The sequence below is a fragment of the Ammospiza nelsoni genome, chromosome 4, assembly GCF_027579445.1.
Source record: "Ammospiza nelsoni isolate bAmmNel1 chromosome 4, bAmmNel1.pri, whole genome shotgun sequence".
Classification (NCBI taxonomy): Eukaryota; Metazoa; Chordata; class Aves; order Passeriformes; family Passerellidae; genus Ammospiza; species Ammospiza nelsoni.
In genome coordinates, this window is record NC_080636.1 from 58,782,786 (window position 1) to 58,803,682 (window position 20,897).

Consider the following 20,897-nt stretch of genomic DNA (forward strand, 5'->3'; position numbering starts at 1 on the left):
TCCACAAGGATTGGACTCTAATGCCATGTAGTTGATGCTGAGAGACTGACTAAGACCCATGGGCACACCACCTTCCAAAATGGAGTAGGGCCATGCAAATACAGTTATTTCTGCAGCACCTATGTCTATCACGTCTGGACTGATGCCTGCTCAGGTGGTCTGAATACATACTTTTTAACTGTATCTATAAATACTAACTGGCACTGAACACTTAATTCAGTTTCCCATCTCTTTTCTCCAGCAGAAATAGACATTATTGTGTGGCACTTGAGCCAATCCTGTCTAAATAATGTGACACAGAAGGAAGAGATTGTTGAGACAAAAACATGCACAGAATGGTACTGCTATCACATCTCATGCTACTGCATGTGTGTTCTGGTAGGAAGCACTTCAAATAAAGCCCAACTACTAAGATGAGACTTAAATCACAAGCAGCAAAGCATTACTACATGCGCTAGAAAGCATGGCAAAAAAAGCAAGGCAAAATTCTTCCCCTGAAATTAAAAGTGTAATTACTTTGATGCAAAGTTTGACACACCTCACAGGTATTTTAAGAGCTGCACATCTACTCCTCTGAAATGCCCCCTGTTGTAAACACACCTCCATTCTTTATTACCAGTAATCAGACTGAAAAAAAAAAGTCAAATAATCCAAACTCCACAGGAACCACAAAATTCCCTCTGTTCCATTTCCACCTAAACACCTTTTTTTTTTCCAGTGATGGACATGGACAAGGACTAGAAGATAGGCTACTCTACCATTCTGACTTCATAAAGCAACTGAAAAGTCAAAGGCCACCAGCCTTGTGATTGCTATCTCATATCAAATCAAAAACTCTCATCACCTCACAGAAATTATCTGCTTTTCTGGCTGCGTGAAGATGACTCTAATAACTTCTTACTGTATTTCAGAGTCTAAGGCAATGAAGAACCAAACTGCATGGCTTGAGAAAGGTGGAAAGGAAAGCAAAAAAAAAAAAAAAAAGACAGTTCTAAATTATTACTACTTACCTCAATTAATATAGTGATCTTTCAGAAAGAAAAAGGAGTTACAAGGCAGTATATTCCATCACAGTAGACTAAATGCATATAGATACAACAGTAGTTCAGGAAAACAAACAGATGACAGTCTGGATGATCTGTCCAAGAGCATAGCTAACATCTGTGTTTTTTTTTTTTTAATTGCAAAGCACTTCTGTGCAATGCTTGACTGATCATTATTTCATATATTCACAGCTAAAGAAGCAGTCTCCCTGACAAGAATATCCTGCTGCCTGGCATTTGTACCTTTTACTAATATCCCAATTTTGTTACTACTGATGACCAAGAAACAGAATAAAGTATTCAGTAAAAAAATATGGCCATGCACCAAATTTTCTCAGATGTTCAGTCTACACAGTCTTGAAAAACAAAACTATTTATATGGCATAAAGAAGTACTCCAAGATCAGAACAATTTTGAATCGAAGGCAAAATAGAAATCAAACCTCAAGTAAATGGAACAAGTTTTCTGTTGAGTAGGTTTGACTGACAAGTTCATCTTTACTTGCTGTCAAAGAGTGACAGTCCACACTGAGGTGGCTGAACAAGGAGTGAAATAAAAACTTACTTGTCAAAGGAAGTAAGAAAACTTAACTGTCACCAGCTGTCACTGTACCAGCCCTACCCTCTTGTTCTTAGTCAATTCTAGCTGCTTTCCAACCTTGACAATCTAGAAGGCACACCAGGTTGATCAAGAGTACAAGACAGAACTGATGGCTGACAGGCCCATAATGGCCCTTCTTCATGCAGCCAGACAGATCAAATGGGAACAAGGGATGAGTTTAACAGACCCCAAAACCATTTTGCATGGTAAGACTGTGATGTTATTTGCTGCTCTGTACTATCTGGATATTATCCACCCACTGCTTGATGCCTCTGGAGGAGCAGCTGCCCAGATGACTAACTCTGACTCTCACAATGGAGAAGACAACACTCCAGATGGTATAGAAGAACAACACAAGCAACAATGAAAAACAAAACATTTTCATGTCACATTTAAAGCCAGAAAAACTACACATCCCATTTATTTCCACCCCCTAGAGAATTATTTAATCATTACTAAATAATGCCTGGGATCAAAACTCTCAGGGTTTTGGTTTTTTGTTTTGCCAAGGATAGTTACTATATTTTTTTCTCTTATATACAACTTTACCAGCCAATGGTGGAGATTATTAACAAAAAAATGAACACTGCAGCATGCACTGCAGTAGTAAAACACAAGCAGAAACAAGTCACAACAGTTCAAATATGGAGTTCAAAAAAGCCCAGATATGGCAACATCCCAGGAGTTGACTTGACTTAACGAAACTATCAACTCCTTTTAGCTAGTACACTTTGACATCTGATTGAAAGAGCCTATTGTTAACCAGAACAACTACAAAATTACATACTAGCATTGTCAACATATGCTAGAGTTCTACCTCACCCATTCTGTACACGTACTTCAGCATTATTTTACGTTATCAATATGTCTATTCACTTCTGCTTGTTTTTCCTGTCAAACCTTCCTGCATTCTTGAGCAGCCCCAGTGGCTGCAGTTCTGCTTACCCACTCACCAAAGCACTGTTGGGTGGCTGAAGAACAGCAAAGTCTTACCCTTGATGCACTTTTAGTTTTAATATTAACATACTAAAGCACTTGAGCCTGTTTAGCACTCCTGAAGAAAGACAATCACAAGAACCATGCACTCAAACATAAGCATGTTTTTACAGTGATTGATTCTCAAGCACATCCCAAGTATTTCCAATGGCAGTCCATAGCACATGCAAGTGTTGCACTCCTGTTGTTTGATTTTGGAACTGAAGCAATCTGTGCTTCTTGAGAGGGACAGAGCAAGTCATCAGCCAAAACAGGAGCTCCTGAGTCCATCCCCCCACTCCTTGCTGTCCTAGATTGCAAGGTAATGTGTGTATTCTGTCCCCATCTGTTAGAAGTGGAGCAGTTAATTGGGCAGTTTTCTTTATCTCTTCCACAACCCATCCTCCTCCAGGGAGACATCTGCTGTTAATGGGCCATTGAGTGTCACTGCATCATCCCATTGTGAGATGCTCTGCCCAGAGGGAGGAGCCAAGCATTCCTAACTGGATACAATCTGAGATGTTAGGACACCAGGACAGCATTTTCCACTGGATTCCCAGAGGAAGACCAGGCCCATCTACAACACCACTGGATCTTCAGAAAAAGCCTCCACCCTTCTACAGGATCACTGCTTCAACAGAACCACATCTGTCACTTCAGGATTGCAGCCACCATTCCAATTGGACTGCTGTCAACACCCTGACCCACAGGGTATCAGGCTGTATTCTTACTCTGTAAGCGTTGTTTTGTATTACTGCATTGTTTATTTTATTTTCATTTTCTTCCCTAATAAAGGACTGTTATTCCTGCTCCCATATCTTTGCCTGAGAGCTCCCCTTAATTTCAAAATTATAACAGTTCAGAAGGAGGGGAGTTACATTTTCCAGTTCAGGGAAGGCTCCTGCCTTCCTTAGCAGACACCTGTCTGCTCAAACCAAGACACTTGCATAGCTTGGGTCCTACTAGCAGGCCTCCCAAGCTTCTGTTAGCTACTCATCCAAAGCAAATGAGGGTAGGAACTTCATGCAATGCCTCACTGCAACGAAGATAGCTCCTCTTAGGCAAAGAGAAATTGTATTTCTGTACTTCTTTGCCCCCACTTCTCAAATCAGTCTCAAATGATGGCCACATGCAGAATGCTGTTTTGTGAAAGCACAGTGTGTTCTAATAAAGGGCAATCAACAGCTAGCTGGGTGTTCTGAAAGACAAGCCACATGTCTGGGGATGAGCCAGGCAAATTCCTGCCTCTCCTCCAGAAAAGATTTTAAAAAATCACAAAAAATCCAATGCAGAACAGCTGTCACAATCATGTGATGGTCTTACAATAAGGGCTATATCAGGTGAGATACTGCAACACAAAAGCTCTTCATAAATATGCTACATACAGTAGTTTGAAACACAGTCATGATTTTAACAGCTACATTGAAATGCCTTTTTTTTTGCAAGTAGTCGACAGTTCATGTCAAAACAAAAAAACACAATGATTTCAAGTTTTCTTTCTTCGAAAAATGTTTGGTAAATGCTATGACAGGTTTGTTTCTCTCTTTGAATGCCAGATACACTCAACTAAATGTAAAGAAAACACTAAAAGTCAACTTGAGCTCTTATTTCTGCTGTATCATTGCCATATTTTACTAAAGATATATCTATCCAAGCCATATACTCAATTTTGCCTGCATAGACACTGTGTATAAGTCTTGTACCTGTTCACGCATGGACAAGCAAAGTAACCTTGGATAGATTTACAAAAATGAAGCTGAGCATTCGGCCAATAAAAAGCCTACCTTGACTTGCACCTTGATGATTTGCAAGAAAAGCAGGAAAGCACCCATCCAGTTCTGATCTCTTACCAGTCTACCTGGGAGATCAGGGCAAGAAGTGCACAAAAGAAACATTCTGAGTAAATTCTTTATGCTTTGTTGAAACAGTTAGCACTTTCCTTAAGTGCCAGTATCACTGCCAATGATGGAGAGTCACTCCCCTTGCTACCCTGGTGTCTATCAATACACAGCAGTCATTGTTACCTCCATAGTAACAATGCTGCAGAGATCAGGGCAAAAGAACAGGGAAGATAATGGTTGGGGGGTTGGAAGAAGACAATCTTTAAGGTCTCTTCCAACCCAAGTAATTCCATGATTCTGTGGTAGAGCAATATGATGTTGTACTGGACTGATTAAACAGCTGGTCAAACACTCTGCACCCAACAGAAACCAAAAGGATAGGGCTCCTCTACAGGTCACAAGAGTTCTTGTAGGACAGATGGACTAAGGCCCAGATTTTAACAGATTATAGAACTCATTGGACAGATTTTAACTCACTGGAAAGTTTAGAAAGTATTCTGGTTTTGTTTTTAATGTGGATAATCAATAAACACAAAGCACATAGCTGTAGATTTTTCTTAAACTTAATTATCTTGGAGAATTCCCTTTTTCCTTCTTTCACACATGCAAACCCATCCAAATTCAAGATCCTCAGAATCTGATAAGTTTCCTTCTCCTTGGGGCAAGGGGTATTAATTAGGTGAGCTAGTGAGATATCAGCATTCAATCTAAACTTGGGTGGATGTGATTGTTTGCACACAGCTCAGGCACTGAAGGTAAGGACATGATATGGACCTTATACAGACCCTTTCAGATAATTTAAAATCTTTGCTGAACCTATGTCCCTGTAAAACAACCACTCAAACACCCTGCTTCTCCAAACTACTCCAATTTTAGATGCTAGGCTAGATATTCAAAAGCAGTCAGCCTTTACAAAGCTCAGCTACAAATAAGTTTTCTGGCAATTATCAAAGGGACCCACATTAGGACAGATGTTATTTAAAAAAAATCTAAAACACAACTTAATCTTCCCAAGAGATTCAGGTTTATTCAATGTTCACCAAAAAGGCAAAACATCAGGCTGAAATATTGAAGTTCCAGGGTAGCTCAACTTCCCAGCCACTATTTTGCTAGCAAAATCTGGGTAAAAGACAAAGGTGGAATCCATTGCACATCCCATATCACAGTTTGAGCCCTTCTGTGTTCCCAGAGGCAGAAAGATTCTGGAGAATGAGTTCTGTGCCAGTGTCCCATATCCTCATGAAACAGGATCAGAGGTTGCCTCATGGTGCTTGGATACAAGGGCAATCAAGAACTACCTTCTCTCATATATGGTCACTATTCTCCTCCCATTCATTCCCTAATCATGAGACCCTACCCAGTCTTTCCATTCTTCCTGAACCCAGCTCATCCCCACCACTGGCTCTGATTCCACAAATAGACTTTTGCTAACTAGGGGATACAGAGAAAGGTTGGGTTTGCCATCTGTCCCCATCAAATCAGTTACTGTTTTCTTAAGCCAACTTTAAAATCCAAGATAAACAGAGAAAACTTGAAGCAACTCAATGTCCTTAAGTCTTTGTGGAACGCATTAACCTGACACCTTGACCAGCTATGGTCATCCATTTTATTTTGAATACAACCAAGAGGTCTCCACATTCTCTTCAAGTAGCCTGCACACTAGGATGAATTCCCAACTCTGATTCTCCTTCAGGAGGCCTGCAAAGGCTTCCCTTCCCATCATGTACCACTTACAGTCTAGAAGCATAGAGCTGATCTAAGGAACAGAAAAAAAGAACAAGCAAATCTACTACTACTCATCTTAACTGTCATCAAGATGTTTACAAACAGATTTCAAAGCAAGGTGTAAGCTTTGCTTTCCAAAGTGGTTTCATTACTTCTCCCAGCCTCCCCTGTTTCTCAGTTTGGACAACAGCTGGCATGTACAGCAGTCCAACCAGCCACATTATAAAGCGTACATCCGAAATGTAGCTCAGGGAAAAATGTACAGAGACAGCTAAGACTTAAAAACTCCATCTCATTGATGGTGTGTAGGAGGTGGAAAGAGGCACTGCTAAATCTGTTACCTTCCCTGTGAATGATGAGTACACCACCCCTTCCATAAATAGGCCCCAGAGGAAACATTATGCTGGTGACTGTGAAAAAGCAAGCTCACCACTCTGGCTCAGACACCAGGTCAGCTGTATGGGAACACATGCCCTCCTTCAAAGATCCTGGAATAACTATTACTTGGTTTTTTTTTTTTTTTTAAAGTAAACACAAGGAATTTATTGAGAAGGACGGTGATTAAAAAAATGTACCCTCATTTCAAGAAGCTATTTTATAAATTCCACACTAACAAAAGGTAACACCTGACATAAGGCTCCAATAAAAGCTTCCATCGTCCACCTGTGGGTCTGACAACCCTGCACTGCATTCTATCACAACAGTCATCTCTAATCCCACCTGCCTTCCCCTTTTAAACTTTTGCTATGCAAATATACAGTCAAAGCCTGTCTCTGTGCTGTGGACAAGGAAGACAGTGCAGCTGCTAAATGCATTGGTCCAGCATCATCAAATACAACAAACACACTTCAGAAACAACTCCAGGACCATTGTGGGGATGAGGAGAGGGGAGGAAATCTTTCTTCCATCTGAAGATCTGTGCCAAGCCAGTGACTTGACTCCTGACCTGTTAGAATCATTTTCTCCAGAGAGGGAAATTAATTCAGCCTCCAGCTCTATTTGATCTCTGACCTTTCTCTACAAAACAATTTGCATACAGTATGTCTGAACTCAATCAGTTCTATCTTGAGGGACTTTTAAGATCCTCAGGTGCATACAATTAAAAATGACCCAGCCATTAAAAGTGATGCTATCAGGAATTTGAACAGAATCATTTGTTCAGATCAACCATATGAACTATTAGCTAAGTCAGACAGGGGTTAAACAAGCATCTCTGAGTGCAGTCCTTACAGGGCTAAGATACGCTGGTTGTTATGTAATGAACTGAAGTGTTTGATGCCACCAGAGTAATATTATTTCTAATTGACATAAGTATATTCATTAGGCAAAGTATAAGTGTTTCATGCACACATTATCATCTTTAAACTGCATTATGGATATAAATTCTACCAAACAGGCCAGCAACTGCATACACGCTTGTAATTAAACCACACATTTCAATACCTTTAAAGTATTAACTTATTACAGATTATTAGCTTAGTAATTAAAAACACTTCAAATTAGAAGCAATCAGAAGCTCACAGTGAGCTCCCAACACCAGAGATGCCAACAGGTTTTACAGCTTCCAGCCTCTTCCTGAAGGCTCACACAAAAATCAAGAGAAGCTGCAAATCTTAAAAGTGCACTGTAACCCAGCTCAATTGCCCTTGTCATTTCCTTCCCCAGCACATTTTGCATTCCAAGCTGTAAAAACAATTTTCTTCAGACAAGATCACTTGTTTGAACCACTGCTTCTTGCCTTCTTCATCTTGAATGGACATTCCCTGTTAGAAATACTGTCTCTATGGATAAATAGAGATTTCTTGTGACTGACACATAACCTGACACCTTAACTGAATTTTTCACACCACTCCAAGGCAATTCATGTTCGTTTAGACCACAGTGAACCCTTTGGGCCTTAAAACCATCACAGGGAATTAGGAAGGAAAAAAAAAATCCACATATCGTCCTTACATATAGGAGCACAGGAAGAAAGACCTACATTACACAATTAAAAGGTACAGCAGAGGTCAGCCAAAGAAGCCCAGAGCCTTTGCTTCATCCCACAGCCCCGGAGAAGAGATATGCATGGCTGACATAATACTGGTAGGGTCAGCTGCTCTAGGTGATTCCCCTTCTACACAGGAGGTAGTGGGAGGTGGGACAGAGGAATTAGGCTGCTTCAGAGGCACAAATCTTGCTTTATGTGCTTCTGAAGGAAAAGCAATTACAGACAGCTCCTCTTTCTGTTCATAGCTAACCCACCAAGCAGGGTAAAAGTAGTTCTACACTGGCTGCATCTCCTCATTTTGAGCTTGATTTTGACTTTTCTGACCCAAGTCTGGCAAACCTCCAGGGCATGTGCTAATAAAGCAAAAGGAAATAGCTCTGAAAGCTAACACCAAAAGTTTAGAGGGCAATCAATATGTCCAATATTGATTGGACATATTGCCCTTCAGAATCAGGCTTTCTGCCTGCTTCAGTCTTGCAAAAAGCATGGTTTTTTGAAGGACAACTTCAGCAGCTTACACCTCCAGCTTCCTCATAGGGAATATTTTGCATTAGATAAGCCACTGGCAAAAAAAAATGTTTCCAATCTAAAAGTTCAGATACATTTCTGAGACACTCAATGTAGCTTTGTCCAGTAACAAATTCCAGTGTCCAGATATATCATGGAAGCTTTTGAAATACTCTGAGACAAGTACTTAAAAAATGAAAAATTATTACAAATCATCCTTATCCAGGCCACTTAACCTCCTCTAGCAAATAAATTAACACAGCTGAAAGCAGCTAATAGCCAGAGTTTAATGACAGTTTACTGTAGGAAAGATGGATCATCTCTTTCATTGTGTCCTAGAGCTTCAAAAAAAGTCCCAGACATCTGGAAGCTCTGTCCAAGCTTTTGTTAATTACTCCACAGATTATTTAAGAAGTTCTATCAGTGGTTAAAATAGTCACAAATTAGTGTATATCATATTACACTAATATTTGCTAATTATCACCAGTACTCTGATGATATAAGCTTCCTTTCTTCTGTAACAGTAACAGCACTGCCATTAATTAGGTAGTCCCAATAAAGCATCCCACCTTACTTTCATCCTCCCTCTCCCTCTTAACCTACAGGATTTCTTCAGGAGGGAGATGACACTGGATTGACATTCTGAAAATACAGATTCATCTCTCCACAGAGAGGTATTTATTCCACATTTCAGTTCTTGAAGTTTATACAACCCTCATCATCACAGCAATCCAAGACCCCAATTTGCTACTCATGCCTATTAAACATCCTGCTGCAGTGCTCTGCTGAACAGACTGGCAGACATAAACACACATTGCAGTGCTTTGCCAAAATGTCATTTCAGCACCATAAACTTCCACTGCTAGCTAAAAAAACCTGCCAGCTGCAGTACCTTGGCTTTTACAACATCAGGAACCAGCTACCATCACAAATCCTCTGGAGACAATGACTCCCAGATAGGCACAGAATGAATCACATTTAAGCTTCTTACCTTCCAAGGCTTACCCACTCCTCCTTGGCCAGCAGAGCAAAGAAGCACTGAAACATGGCAGAATATGCTAAGCAGACAGCTTTAAGCTTGTAAAACCCTTACCCTAAATTGCCACTTTACAATTTGCCCAGCTATCATGAGCTACATGAAACTATGTCCCATCTGAAACTGCTGAATCTTCCACACGAAGTGGGCAAGAACAGGAAGAACTGGCATGAACATATATCATCCCCAAATGAACTCAGAAGTATTCCTCTCACCAAGTAGCACCTTCCTGAGTATTTAGCATAGGATTGGCAACTATTTAGAACAGGAAAAAAATTTCTTTGTGTACTGCATGAAATTCCATAGATGGATAATAGGAAAAACTGGGACATTACAAAATGGAACTGGTTCCATAGTCAGCCTGAGAGAATTCCACAATGCAATGGCCATAGGTAAGTTACCTGGAAACAGGAGATGAAGGCTATGGGAGGTGGAAGGGAGACCAGAGTAAAGAGGAGGAAGGAAACAGAGCAGACTGCAGACAAGCAAGTCCTTACAATAAATCCAAAAGGCAGACTCCTGGTAAAGGATGGGGAATGTCTTTTGCTTCTCTCTCATAAATTGAAGAACAAGAAATTAAAATTTGTGCTCTATTTGAAGACTTTACAAATAGTTTCTCATTAGACATGAACAACTCCTAGTGGAGGATGTGTTTACCCTTCTATCAGCTGACAAACAAATCTTCTTGAAAACCAAGGGAGACAGGTATATTCAGATTAAGATGGGGGCACTTAATTTCTCCACAGCCAAAGATAAACCTGAGGTAAGCAATTGCTAGAAAACAAAGTATGATATGATGCCACCCAAAAGCTCCTTAACCAAATCTCTCACAGATAATTAGGAATTACGGTCAGAAGCAGTCCAGGCAGCAGGTAGACCCTGAATATCAGCCTGCACTAAAATGTTCTCACAGCATGGAAGCCATTAGGAAACCAGGAAAACTCCAAGACCTTTATATTATACTGACATTTGCTCCTGAATTAATGAAGAGCAATAACCTCCAGGATATTTTGATAACACCTTACGAGTTTTCTTTCCTCAAGTTCTGCTTAGGTCACAGATATGGAAATGCTTTGACAGAGAAAACATGGCTTTCCTTCAAATACTACTTTGCCTTCTGAGAAAAAAACTGGCAACATGCCCCACAGTAAGAAAACTATTTTATCTGCCAACCAGGGAGGTCAAGCATAAGTTGATATTAAAGTTCTACCAGCACTTCAACAAACACAAAAACTCTAGCACTTCTATCTACAGTCACCTATCTTCCACTTTCTGCTTTTTCCACCCCAAGTATTGTTATTTTCTGTGCACATTTATTTCTATATTGCCCAGCCTAATTTTAAATAATTCAAACAGAGGTGTTAAAAGTGACATAAAATTAATCTGCTCACATCCAGAAGTTCTACCAGAATGTGCACATACCTGCCAAGAAGGAAGTGAAAGGTAAGAAAAATCTTATAAAGCAAAAGAAAGGCAGAAGAAAATAATTTTATCTCCTTGCTGGCTTTGTGACTTCTGTACCCTTCCTTTTAATCAGCATATTTTCCGTGGGCATCATTAGCACATTTCATCAAATAAAATTTCCTGTAAACATTGGAGTCTGCTTCACACACTCCACACTGCTCTTTACTGTGCCATTAGGCAGTATCAACATATACTAAGCCACATATGGAGGCTTGCCCATGTGGAAACACCAAGAGAAAACAGAACTGCATTAATGAAACTGCATTGAGTGGCCTCAACTGCAACTGTCATGTGCTTCCAAAATAAATTCCAATCACTAAATCAAAGCCACTTGCATTTCAACACTCACAATTCATACTGGATTGCAACACAATTTCACAGGTCTACTGCCATTCATACCTCTGTACAACCTAGATGAGTCATGAGCTTTGCCATCAAAAAAATACATGTGCTGCCATGAGGAGGAGATTGGACTAAGTACATAAAGCAGGTTTGAAACTTTAATATCACCTGCCTAAGGGTGCCTTATGATTCATAACAAATCAGAGTTTGCTGTTTCTAGAATATGCATTAGCTTTATACAATGAATTTCTTATAGATATTTTAGTATAACACTCCATCATTAATTCTGAGAGCAGTAAGAAAAGCTCTACCAAAATAAATCAGTCCAGCTATGCTACAACCAAAGAGTTATGCTGGCTCACTGACAGTTCCACTTCCTTCAAGAACTTAAAGAAACAGCTAACAAAGGCTTTCTCTTAAGAGGGTCCTCTGTGAATCAGCTCCTGAGCAGTGTGGATCCCCTAATGGGAAATTTATCCCCCATTCTTCCACTCTCAATCAATCTAGAGACATTAAAAAAGCAAACACCGCTAACAGCTGCTAAGTATTCTCTTTGTTTTGCAGCAGCCACTCATACATTACGCATAGATCAAAAATAAAACTATAAGGGAAGAGGAAATCCTACCCCAGACTATATGCTCTGCACATGATGATTCAAATAGAAATTAGAGATCAAGTTCAGCTGTGACTACCTGAGCAGGTCTTCTCCTAGAAATCTTCTAAACCACTTTGGTTTCCTTGAGAAGACTATTGTGTGCTAGTTATCCCACCAGAAATCACACTATGCGAGCTTGCAGGGCCAGGTTGATAGAGCATGGAGCCACCTCAATAGGGGAAGGTGTCCCTGCTTGTGGCCTGAAGTTTGGAACTAGATGATCTTAAAAGCCCCTTCCAACCCAAAACATTTTATGCTTCCAAACTGTTGCTGTAAATGCTCCCACACGCCAGGCAGGAGTGTCACACCAGAACAAAGGTGAGGCCCGCCCTGAATGCCTAGAAAGTCCATCTCTCTACACTGCACAAGACAAAGTGGCACTGCTTGCCTCAGGCATAAAGGGTCAGACCTACAAGGCCTGCTAGGAAACTAGGTTATTTAATATATTCAAACAAACTTATCCATTCTCTGCTGTAACCTTTACTAGGTCCACACAGGGTAAGGAGTAGTTGAGGAGGGCAATTAGATGCTGTACCCCTCTAAAGCCTGCTTGCTCTACAGAAAATATTTTTCTGGAAAATTTTTTCTACAGAAAATATTTAACTCCAGAAGTTAATTGGTGGAGGCCATTTCTGTATCTGGCACATCAAAACCTTACTGAAGTTTCCTTGCTTAAATCAAGGCTTGATGTTTTGCTCATACTGAATGCTCTGGGAGATCTGCTTGCTCCAACTAAAGAACAACAGTTTCAGCCTCATGCAACTTGCACTTACCATCCTGCTTTTCATTGGGGCCTGTTTGCCTTTTGGGACACATCTAGCAAACAGTAAAAAATGGAAGGCAAAGGTGAAAAAACTCTAATTCTTTTTCTGAAAAAAGAAATTGGATGTCTTTTCTCCACAGCTATTCCTTTGTGTTTTTAGCCAAGCTTTTCAAAATTACTTGACTAACCTATAGATGGGGGAAAGATGGGGAATGGTGATCCTTCAATAAGCCAAGCATCCTCCACAGTATACTGAACATTAAGGTGGTCAGAGAACCAAGACACCTTCATATTCTATCAAAACACACTGTTTCACCTACACCCAAATTCTGCAATGATTATACCTAATTCTAGAATTTTATTTACAACAAAAAAGTACATTAAAATTAATTTTACGAGTTTCAGGAATTTTCCATGTGGCATGTCAGTATTATAGCACTGTAGCAAAGAAAATATGCCAAATAGATCTCAAAAAGATAAAAAAGACAAAACAAGAAAATGCCTGTTGAAGCTTTTCAATTACCAAACTAGACATTTTTATCATATGCAGGTAAAACAGTGTTGGGGAGTTTAATGCTGGTATTCAGACTTTGGAAACTGATATCCAAGATAACTTAAGTAGAAGTCAAAAGTCATCCCTAAGGTAATTCTGCCTAAGACTGCTACGGAAGGGTTTCTAAACACATCTCCATTTTTAAAATCAAAGCGTAAAGTACAAAATGTCAGGATTTTATATTCAGCTTTTTTGGTATTTTTAAACTACAGATGGCAATCAAAACTTCTTTGGGAACACACAGGAATCTCAGTTTGCAACAAAACAAATCAGATAGCTTTGAAATAAGCGCTATTGCTTACATTCAAGAAATTGATGCTTAATAAAGCAGAAAAGTATCCTTCCTTCTGCCATTGAAAAGCAAATTTTCAGAGACGTTCACAGGGTTTGCATTCCTTCTACTAGTAAGGTTTCCCAAATGAACAAGTAACAGATAACCGGAGTACACTGTGATGTTTGGTGTCTTAGTCAAAACCGAGTTGCTCTCACCAAAATTAAAAGGTGTTTCATCATGTCTCAGCAATGCACCATGTCTCATGGAGCTTCCCTGTAAGAAGAATCAAAAATGCTTCTACAAATTTTTATATTTGATTATAGTGATTCCCCAAAGTAGATTCATTCACCCTGGCACTGAACAAAGGATCATGTCTGTGGAAATTTTTGGTGGTGCACAAGATTAGCTGCTTTAGAAAGGAAAAGTAGTAAGGCAAGAAATACTCTAGATCTCTGCATTGAACTGCACTGAATGTTTATGCTATGACACTGCTTGAATTCTAAGGAGTGCCAGGAAAGGCAGGGGGTGGGAAGGGGAGATAGAGCTAACTTGCATTGCTTTTACTCTTAATTTTCACATTAAATGCAATTAGCAAGGGCTCATGCTTAATTCCCATTTTCTATAGAAGAAAACACCTAATGCCTAAATTGTCAGTCTTGACACAGGCTTTTTCACTGAAAGCTTAATAATTAAACCAATGAGTTGTATTACCTCCTAAGGAAGCATACTGCCTACCTACTTGTTATCTGCTACTGTAACTTGGTGTTTTCAGAGCTATTTATTGCAAATGTGTTAAATCAAGAGATACTATTAAAAAAAAAGGATTTAGCACACAGAGATACCAAGCATGATCCATACAAAACCCAAAAATCTTAGGGACAAGACCTGTTTTTCTGTTTACTTTAGCAGAACTTAGAGCGCATGAAATCCATATGACTATAGCACCACAGGGTACTCAAAGAACCTTGACATTTCAGCTTGACTGGGAATTATGGTGCCAGAACAGTAAAAAAAAAATTACTCAGCATGGAAATCATAGAAGTTGGCAACTGTTTATTCTTGAGATGCCAGGGAACCAAATGACATGGATTCAGTGAGGTTAAGAACTTCAACTGGCTGATTAACTATCTGAAAACAAACTTTGTAATCCATATTTTGTTTTCAAAATATTATACATTACACACTCAGTTGCTGTTACACCCCCTACCCATTTGTATCCATACATTCAGGCTGACTTGCAAATAGAACATGCATGTTCATCTCTGCATTAAATGCAACTACTAGTAGTTTATACTTTTTAAAAACTCATTTACAAGACACACAGAACACAGAAATGAAACATACATAGGCACACAATAAATGTTTTATGATTCAGTAAAATACTGCTTGCAGTACATTAGGCCTTTCATAATTAATTTGAGCCTACAAACCACCACTACCCTGGCTGTGATTAGCAGCGAGCTTCTGCCAAAGCAGAAATCCCCCAGGCAGCCTGAGATGGGCACTCTCCAGCCATCCCTGTCTGTCACTGTCTCAGCTGTCACTCCACACTGCCTGCTCACACCAGCTGCAGGGCAGGTGGGTGACAGGGGGTGTCACAGCAGCCTCCAGCCTGGCCTCACTTGGCTGCTTCAGCTTCTGCTTCATGCTCCAAAGCACATCGGCTTTTAAGGCTGCGCTAGGCCAGCTTGGAGAAACTTCTTAAGAAAGAGTTTTAAGAAAATTCTTTTCTTAAGAAGGAATTTTCTACATATTTCCTCTGCATAAGTATCATTGTATCCACAGGTTTTTTAAAAAAATAGCGTTTAATTAGTTGAAAGTCAAAACCCAACTTCCATCACAGGACAAGAAAAATGCCAGTCACCACAGAAGACTGCAGGCTTTCCCACAGGCAAGCAGAACTAACACACATAACCTTACAGGGAGACATAAATTTAAAAAAGTTACATTGATACTCTGAATGCCTGGTTGGCACCTTCTGTTATCTCAAAGACTCACCCTGATTCCTCCGAGGTTCCACTGCTACTCTGGATGCCCACTCGTGCCCTACCAAACTGTCAGTCTACCTGGAAAATCCAAGAAAAAGCTATCCCATGTACCTCCAAGCTGCAAAGGAATGCAAACCCACCAGGTTTTAAAATAACTACATGTTACTCAGGGCTGGCATTACCATTTTCTAAATGGCCACTCATTCCTTGCAGAACCAGTAAAAGACAGAGGTGCAAGGCAGTCCAGGAGAAGTCACAGATACCCACCAGCTACATAGCCATCCTGCATAGATGACTGAGAATCTCAGTCTAAAAATATCAGTATCAAGCCTCAAATGAATGATTTTACATATCTACAGAACAAAATACCAGTTCAGAATAATTTGTTATTAATAGAAATAATATGCATGTATATTATGGATGTTCTTTCATTTCACAGATGTGATTTTATTCTGTTACAGCCATCATGACTTATGTTTAAGCTTTACAATACAGAGAAGAGATTGAAATGAAAGTCAGCAGACATTTGCTTTATACTTGATAATTACAGGGATCTCTCCCTATAGAGAGAGATAAAAAGGTATTAGTTATGGTCAATACTAAAGGGGGCAATTGTGCATTACAGCAGTGATGATCCTTATTACACTGAGTTTCAAGAGCTGTGAACAGAAAAGAATATTCTCAGCATAAAACTACACAAGAGCTTTAGCAGAAATGAAGAGCAGAGACTACTGTGACCATGCTATATTCATGTATCCCCTGGCAGGTCATTAGATTCTCCATTTTGCAAATCTTCCCACACAGCTTTTACAAAGATCCATGACCCCATCCAAAGCACCATGTTACTTATAGCTGAAAAAAAAAGAGGGCTAAAAAAACCCCTCAGGAATATTGATTTGAAAGAGAATAAAACTGCTTGTGAGATGTTTCCCAGACAATCCACCAGAGTGAAATGAATGCCTACCACAATCTAACAGCCCTTTCTGCTCCCCATAGTAAAGCACCAGTAAGATTTGTCAGACAGGCAGGACTGCACTTCAACATGGATAAAAAAACTCCAGTTTTTAAGGATTCATTTTTACAGCTCTTCTGGACACTAACTGCAAATAAGATACACAATAGAACTTCATGCTCAATTCCATGACAGTCACACTTTTGTGTAAGTATTAAATAATCTTCCTAATCCTATTTTTGTCTAAGTCTCAAAGATTCATACAAAAAACAGCACAGAAGGAGGCATTTGTCTCTTCTGAATTATTTTTGTCTCTTAAAAAAACCACTCCACACATTTTGGAAAGCCTTGTTCCTGCCAGCTGGGGTCACTTTTCACCTACTGTCAGTGGAAGACTATTAACTACAGGGCATGATTAAAAATACCTACAGTGTTTTATAGGATGACCTAGAGCAAAGTTGATCTGCATAACTGAGGCTATTCAGAGGTGTTTTTGAGATAGTGTCACTGTAGTAATGGAAGACAGTGACTCTCCAGATAGATCTTGACTTTAGATGCAATGTGTCTAACCAGTCAGCGATTGGTACACAAAGCCTACTCTCTACAACTAGAGAGGATACAACTTGTGCTGTTAAACCTGAGATTTGCTGTTTGACCTTTCAGTACTAGCAGATTGCTTTTCAGTCCCAAATTACTGGGAAAAACAGCTATATTTCCACAAAACTAAACAGCTATGCCACAGCAGCTGGTCTCCACTAGAGGCTCCTGAGTTCAGAACCACCACTAGATCACACTTAAAACCATGATCCAAATTAACTAAAACGCTTCAGACTAGTGAAGTCCCATGCCTAATCCTACTCGAGTTCCCAGACCCTGCAAGTCACTCAAAATACAAGCTATGAACAGCAGACATCTTTGCTGTTTGTTTGGCACAACACAATCTTGTATTCATACAACTGAGACACAGAAAGCACCCCATCTGCCTCTCAATTCATGAGCCCCTCACTGCTCACTTCTTCACCTGGAAGAGACTGTAAATTAACCAACCTGTTTGGCCAACTGGTCCTTCTTCACCAAGCCAGTGGCCGCAGCGATGTTCCCTGCTCCTTCCACCGTCTTCTGCGCCACCGCCGTCACTCCCGTCACCACAGCTCCCCCAACATTGGACACCTGCTCTTTGGTCTTCTCAGCCACTGAGGAGAAGCAGAAGATGGAAAAACAGATGATGCCTCTGGGAGCCGTAAGTTTTCCAGAGAATTTATCACTGACAGCCCGGCATCATGGAAAGCCATAAGGTCATAAGGCATAAGTTACACTTTCTGTACCCCAAGTGGAGCTTAAGAAATTAAACTGTCCATGTGGTAATACTGGAGCAGCAGAGGTAAAAATAAGTCTTAGCTGAGGCTCAATTTCTTTCATGTGAGAGATATCTAACATTTTCATTCATGTCTAACTGCACTTCAGGGAAAAAAAGTCATTATTTAGGTACTCTTATTATGTCCATCTCACTGTATAATATATCCTAGTTTGGAAATGCATTCCAATTAGCCCACCAAACTGCATGATACAAGGCATGGAAGACGTGATTTTTTGCATTAGACTCAAAAAATGTTGATTATTCCTTTTTTATTTTCTAAGATGTATTTCATTAAAAAGTAGATCTAGCAGTGCTCAACCAGAGCATTTCAAACACAACCTTTTATCTGACCCCCTTGAGATTTTTGCCCCAGTGCTGATACATAATATACTAATTTATAAAAAGACTGAATGTCAAAGCAAACTGGATTAATAGCTAACTTCCAAGCCCCAGGGAAACAACAACTCATTTAGCCTACATATACATCAGCAGTTGCCATTCTACCTTTCAGAATATCACTGGTGTTTTTCTGCTCATTCATCCCCAAGGGCCCTTTCTGACAGCAGCTTGAACTACAGAGAAACTGCCCTAAGAAAAGGGATGGAACGACTTCATGCCTTCAAGTTACATACCCAGATTTTTAGCAAAACACACATGTACTCCTCTAAACAAAGGAATGTTTTTCAAAAACATCTATCATATATCTTTGCCATTCTAACTAATCCTATACTTTCCTTCAGGCTAAATCCCATCTGATCCATAAAATGTATTCATAGCTTTATCTGCATCCTTTATGAGCACAAGATGGATTCTGTTTCAAAGTTAGGCCACCATTTCTGAGGTTTTTTTGGGAAGCACATATGAACATTAGACTTTCTGTGGATAAATTACATTTCTTTAATTCCTTACATAAAGGGTATCAGTTGTCCATATCACAGGGCAGGCAGCATGCATTAATATGACTGATAATCAATAGCAAAAATTAGGAAAAAGCTAGAAAGCTAAACATGATTAACACAATTTTTTTTATTAAAGACCCAAATTATAAAGATCTGCTGACTGAAAACTGAGGCAGATAATTTAATGCTCATTCTAGCTAATTTAAAGGGAAAAGTTAGTAACTAATTCAGTATTATCTCTTATGACCAGGAGCTTTCATTATAGAGTAGAACAACAGACTACACATTGTCTGAAATTAGAAACAGAAAAAGTCTGTTTCAAATATCTCCCTCATTATACATGCTAATAACCTAAAAGTTCATGAGTAATTTCCTTGTATACATCCACTACTCTATAGCCTTGCTTTTTTTAAGGGGTGGGGGATGGAAAGATAGTCCAAAGTGGGTTTTGCTGAAAAGCAAACGTTGCCCTCAGGGAAGGTTTGATGTAATGCTAGCAAGTGCAAGAAGACATCTGGTAAGACGCCCCATTTGATTATTACCAGCTTCAGACCACAAAAAGCTTTGGTTTTTATGCATGAAATTTATATAAGAAGCTTTCCAGTAGATTCTTGCAAACATATACCTTCAGATGTGTGTCCTCATAACATGCTGTATCTTGCAAAGCCTACTGAGACCTGCTTGTGCTTGGATGTAGGGGCCTGAATATATGTATTGTTATAAAGGAGTCCTTGTGAATATATATATGTAGTGAGAGTCCTATGTATTAGATAGGTGGGTCCTGTTGCTCTGGATGAGCTACAGCTGTGGGATCCTTGGTTGGGTAGCAGCTGTAGCTCATGAAGGGCTCTGGGATAAAAGGGGGTTGGGTCGAGAGCCCAGGAGGAGCCCCTATGGAAGCCATGAGGAACTGTGCTGCAGAGAGGAGCTGCATAATAGGACCAGCAAGAAGGTATGGACTTTAAGATGGGACTCCAGAAATATGAAATACAATAAGATAACAACAACACTTGGAGTCTTTCAGAAAGAAATTGAGTAATGTTGTGAAACAAACTTATTCATGCTGTTCCATATAAAGCCCACAGGTGATGCAAAAAGAATTCTAAAAAATTGAGCAGCATGTTGTAAAAGTAGATTCAAAACCCAAATTTCTAATAAATATTTAAATTTAAAAAAAGTAAGAGGAAATACGTTCTGGGTACATTTCACTACTGCTTTTTATTTATTTCTTTCTGGGAGAGATGCTGGGGTGCATCCAAAGCAGCACAACCAGCGGTTCAAAGGAGGGGATTCTGCCCCTCTGCTCTGCTGAGACCCCACCTGCAGGGCTGCATCAGCTCTGGGGTCCCAGCACAGGAACAACATGGACATGATGGAGTGAGTCCAAGGGACACCACCAAGATGATCAGAGGGATGGAGTGCCCCTGCTATGAAGACAGAGCGGGTGAGATGCTAATTGCGGCCTTCCAGTACCTAAAACCCCACAAGAAAGGTGGAGAGGATCCTGTGATCACGCTGGGACAGGGCACGACTAGATTACTTCAAACTAAAGGAGGACAGGTTTAGATACAGAAGAAATTCTTTCCTGTGAGGGTGGTGAGGCACTGAACAGGTTGTCCAGAGAAGCTGCGGATGCCCCATCCCTGGAAGTGCTCAAGGCCAGGGGGCCATGAGTAACCTGGTCTAGCAGAAGGTATTTCTGCCCATGTAAGGAGGTTAGAATCAGATTATCTTTAGGGTCTTTTCCAACCCAAACCATTGGGTTTGAGGTTATAATTCAGTGTCCTTTCATTCTATTAAATTCTTTCGTATGGAAGTGCCACACATTGTTTTGAAAACTTCCCTTTCCAAAAAAACATGGAATGGCAGAACATGTAATGTACAAATTCAGTAGGCCTCATGCTGACAAGAGCTCGGTTGGCTTTGAGCAGAC

The 20,897-nt window shown here is 39.9% G+C and overlaps 1 protein-coding gene across 2 annotated transcripts in view; it reads right to left on the reverse strand.

The window, feature by feature from the left end:
* Nucleotides 1–20,897, reverse strand: part of SNCA (synuclein alpha) — a 63,912-nt gene that overhangs the window by 31,144 nt on the left and 11,871 nt on the right. For both annotated transcript variants that reach the window (XM_059470276.1, XM_059470277.1), the window contains exon 4: nucleotides 17,756–17,901. In XM_059470276.1, the coding sequence (XP_059326259.1) occupies nucleotides 17,756–17,901 (146 nt within the window). The remainder of the gene's footprint in view (nucleotides 1–17,755; nucleotides 17,902–20,897) is intronic.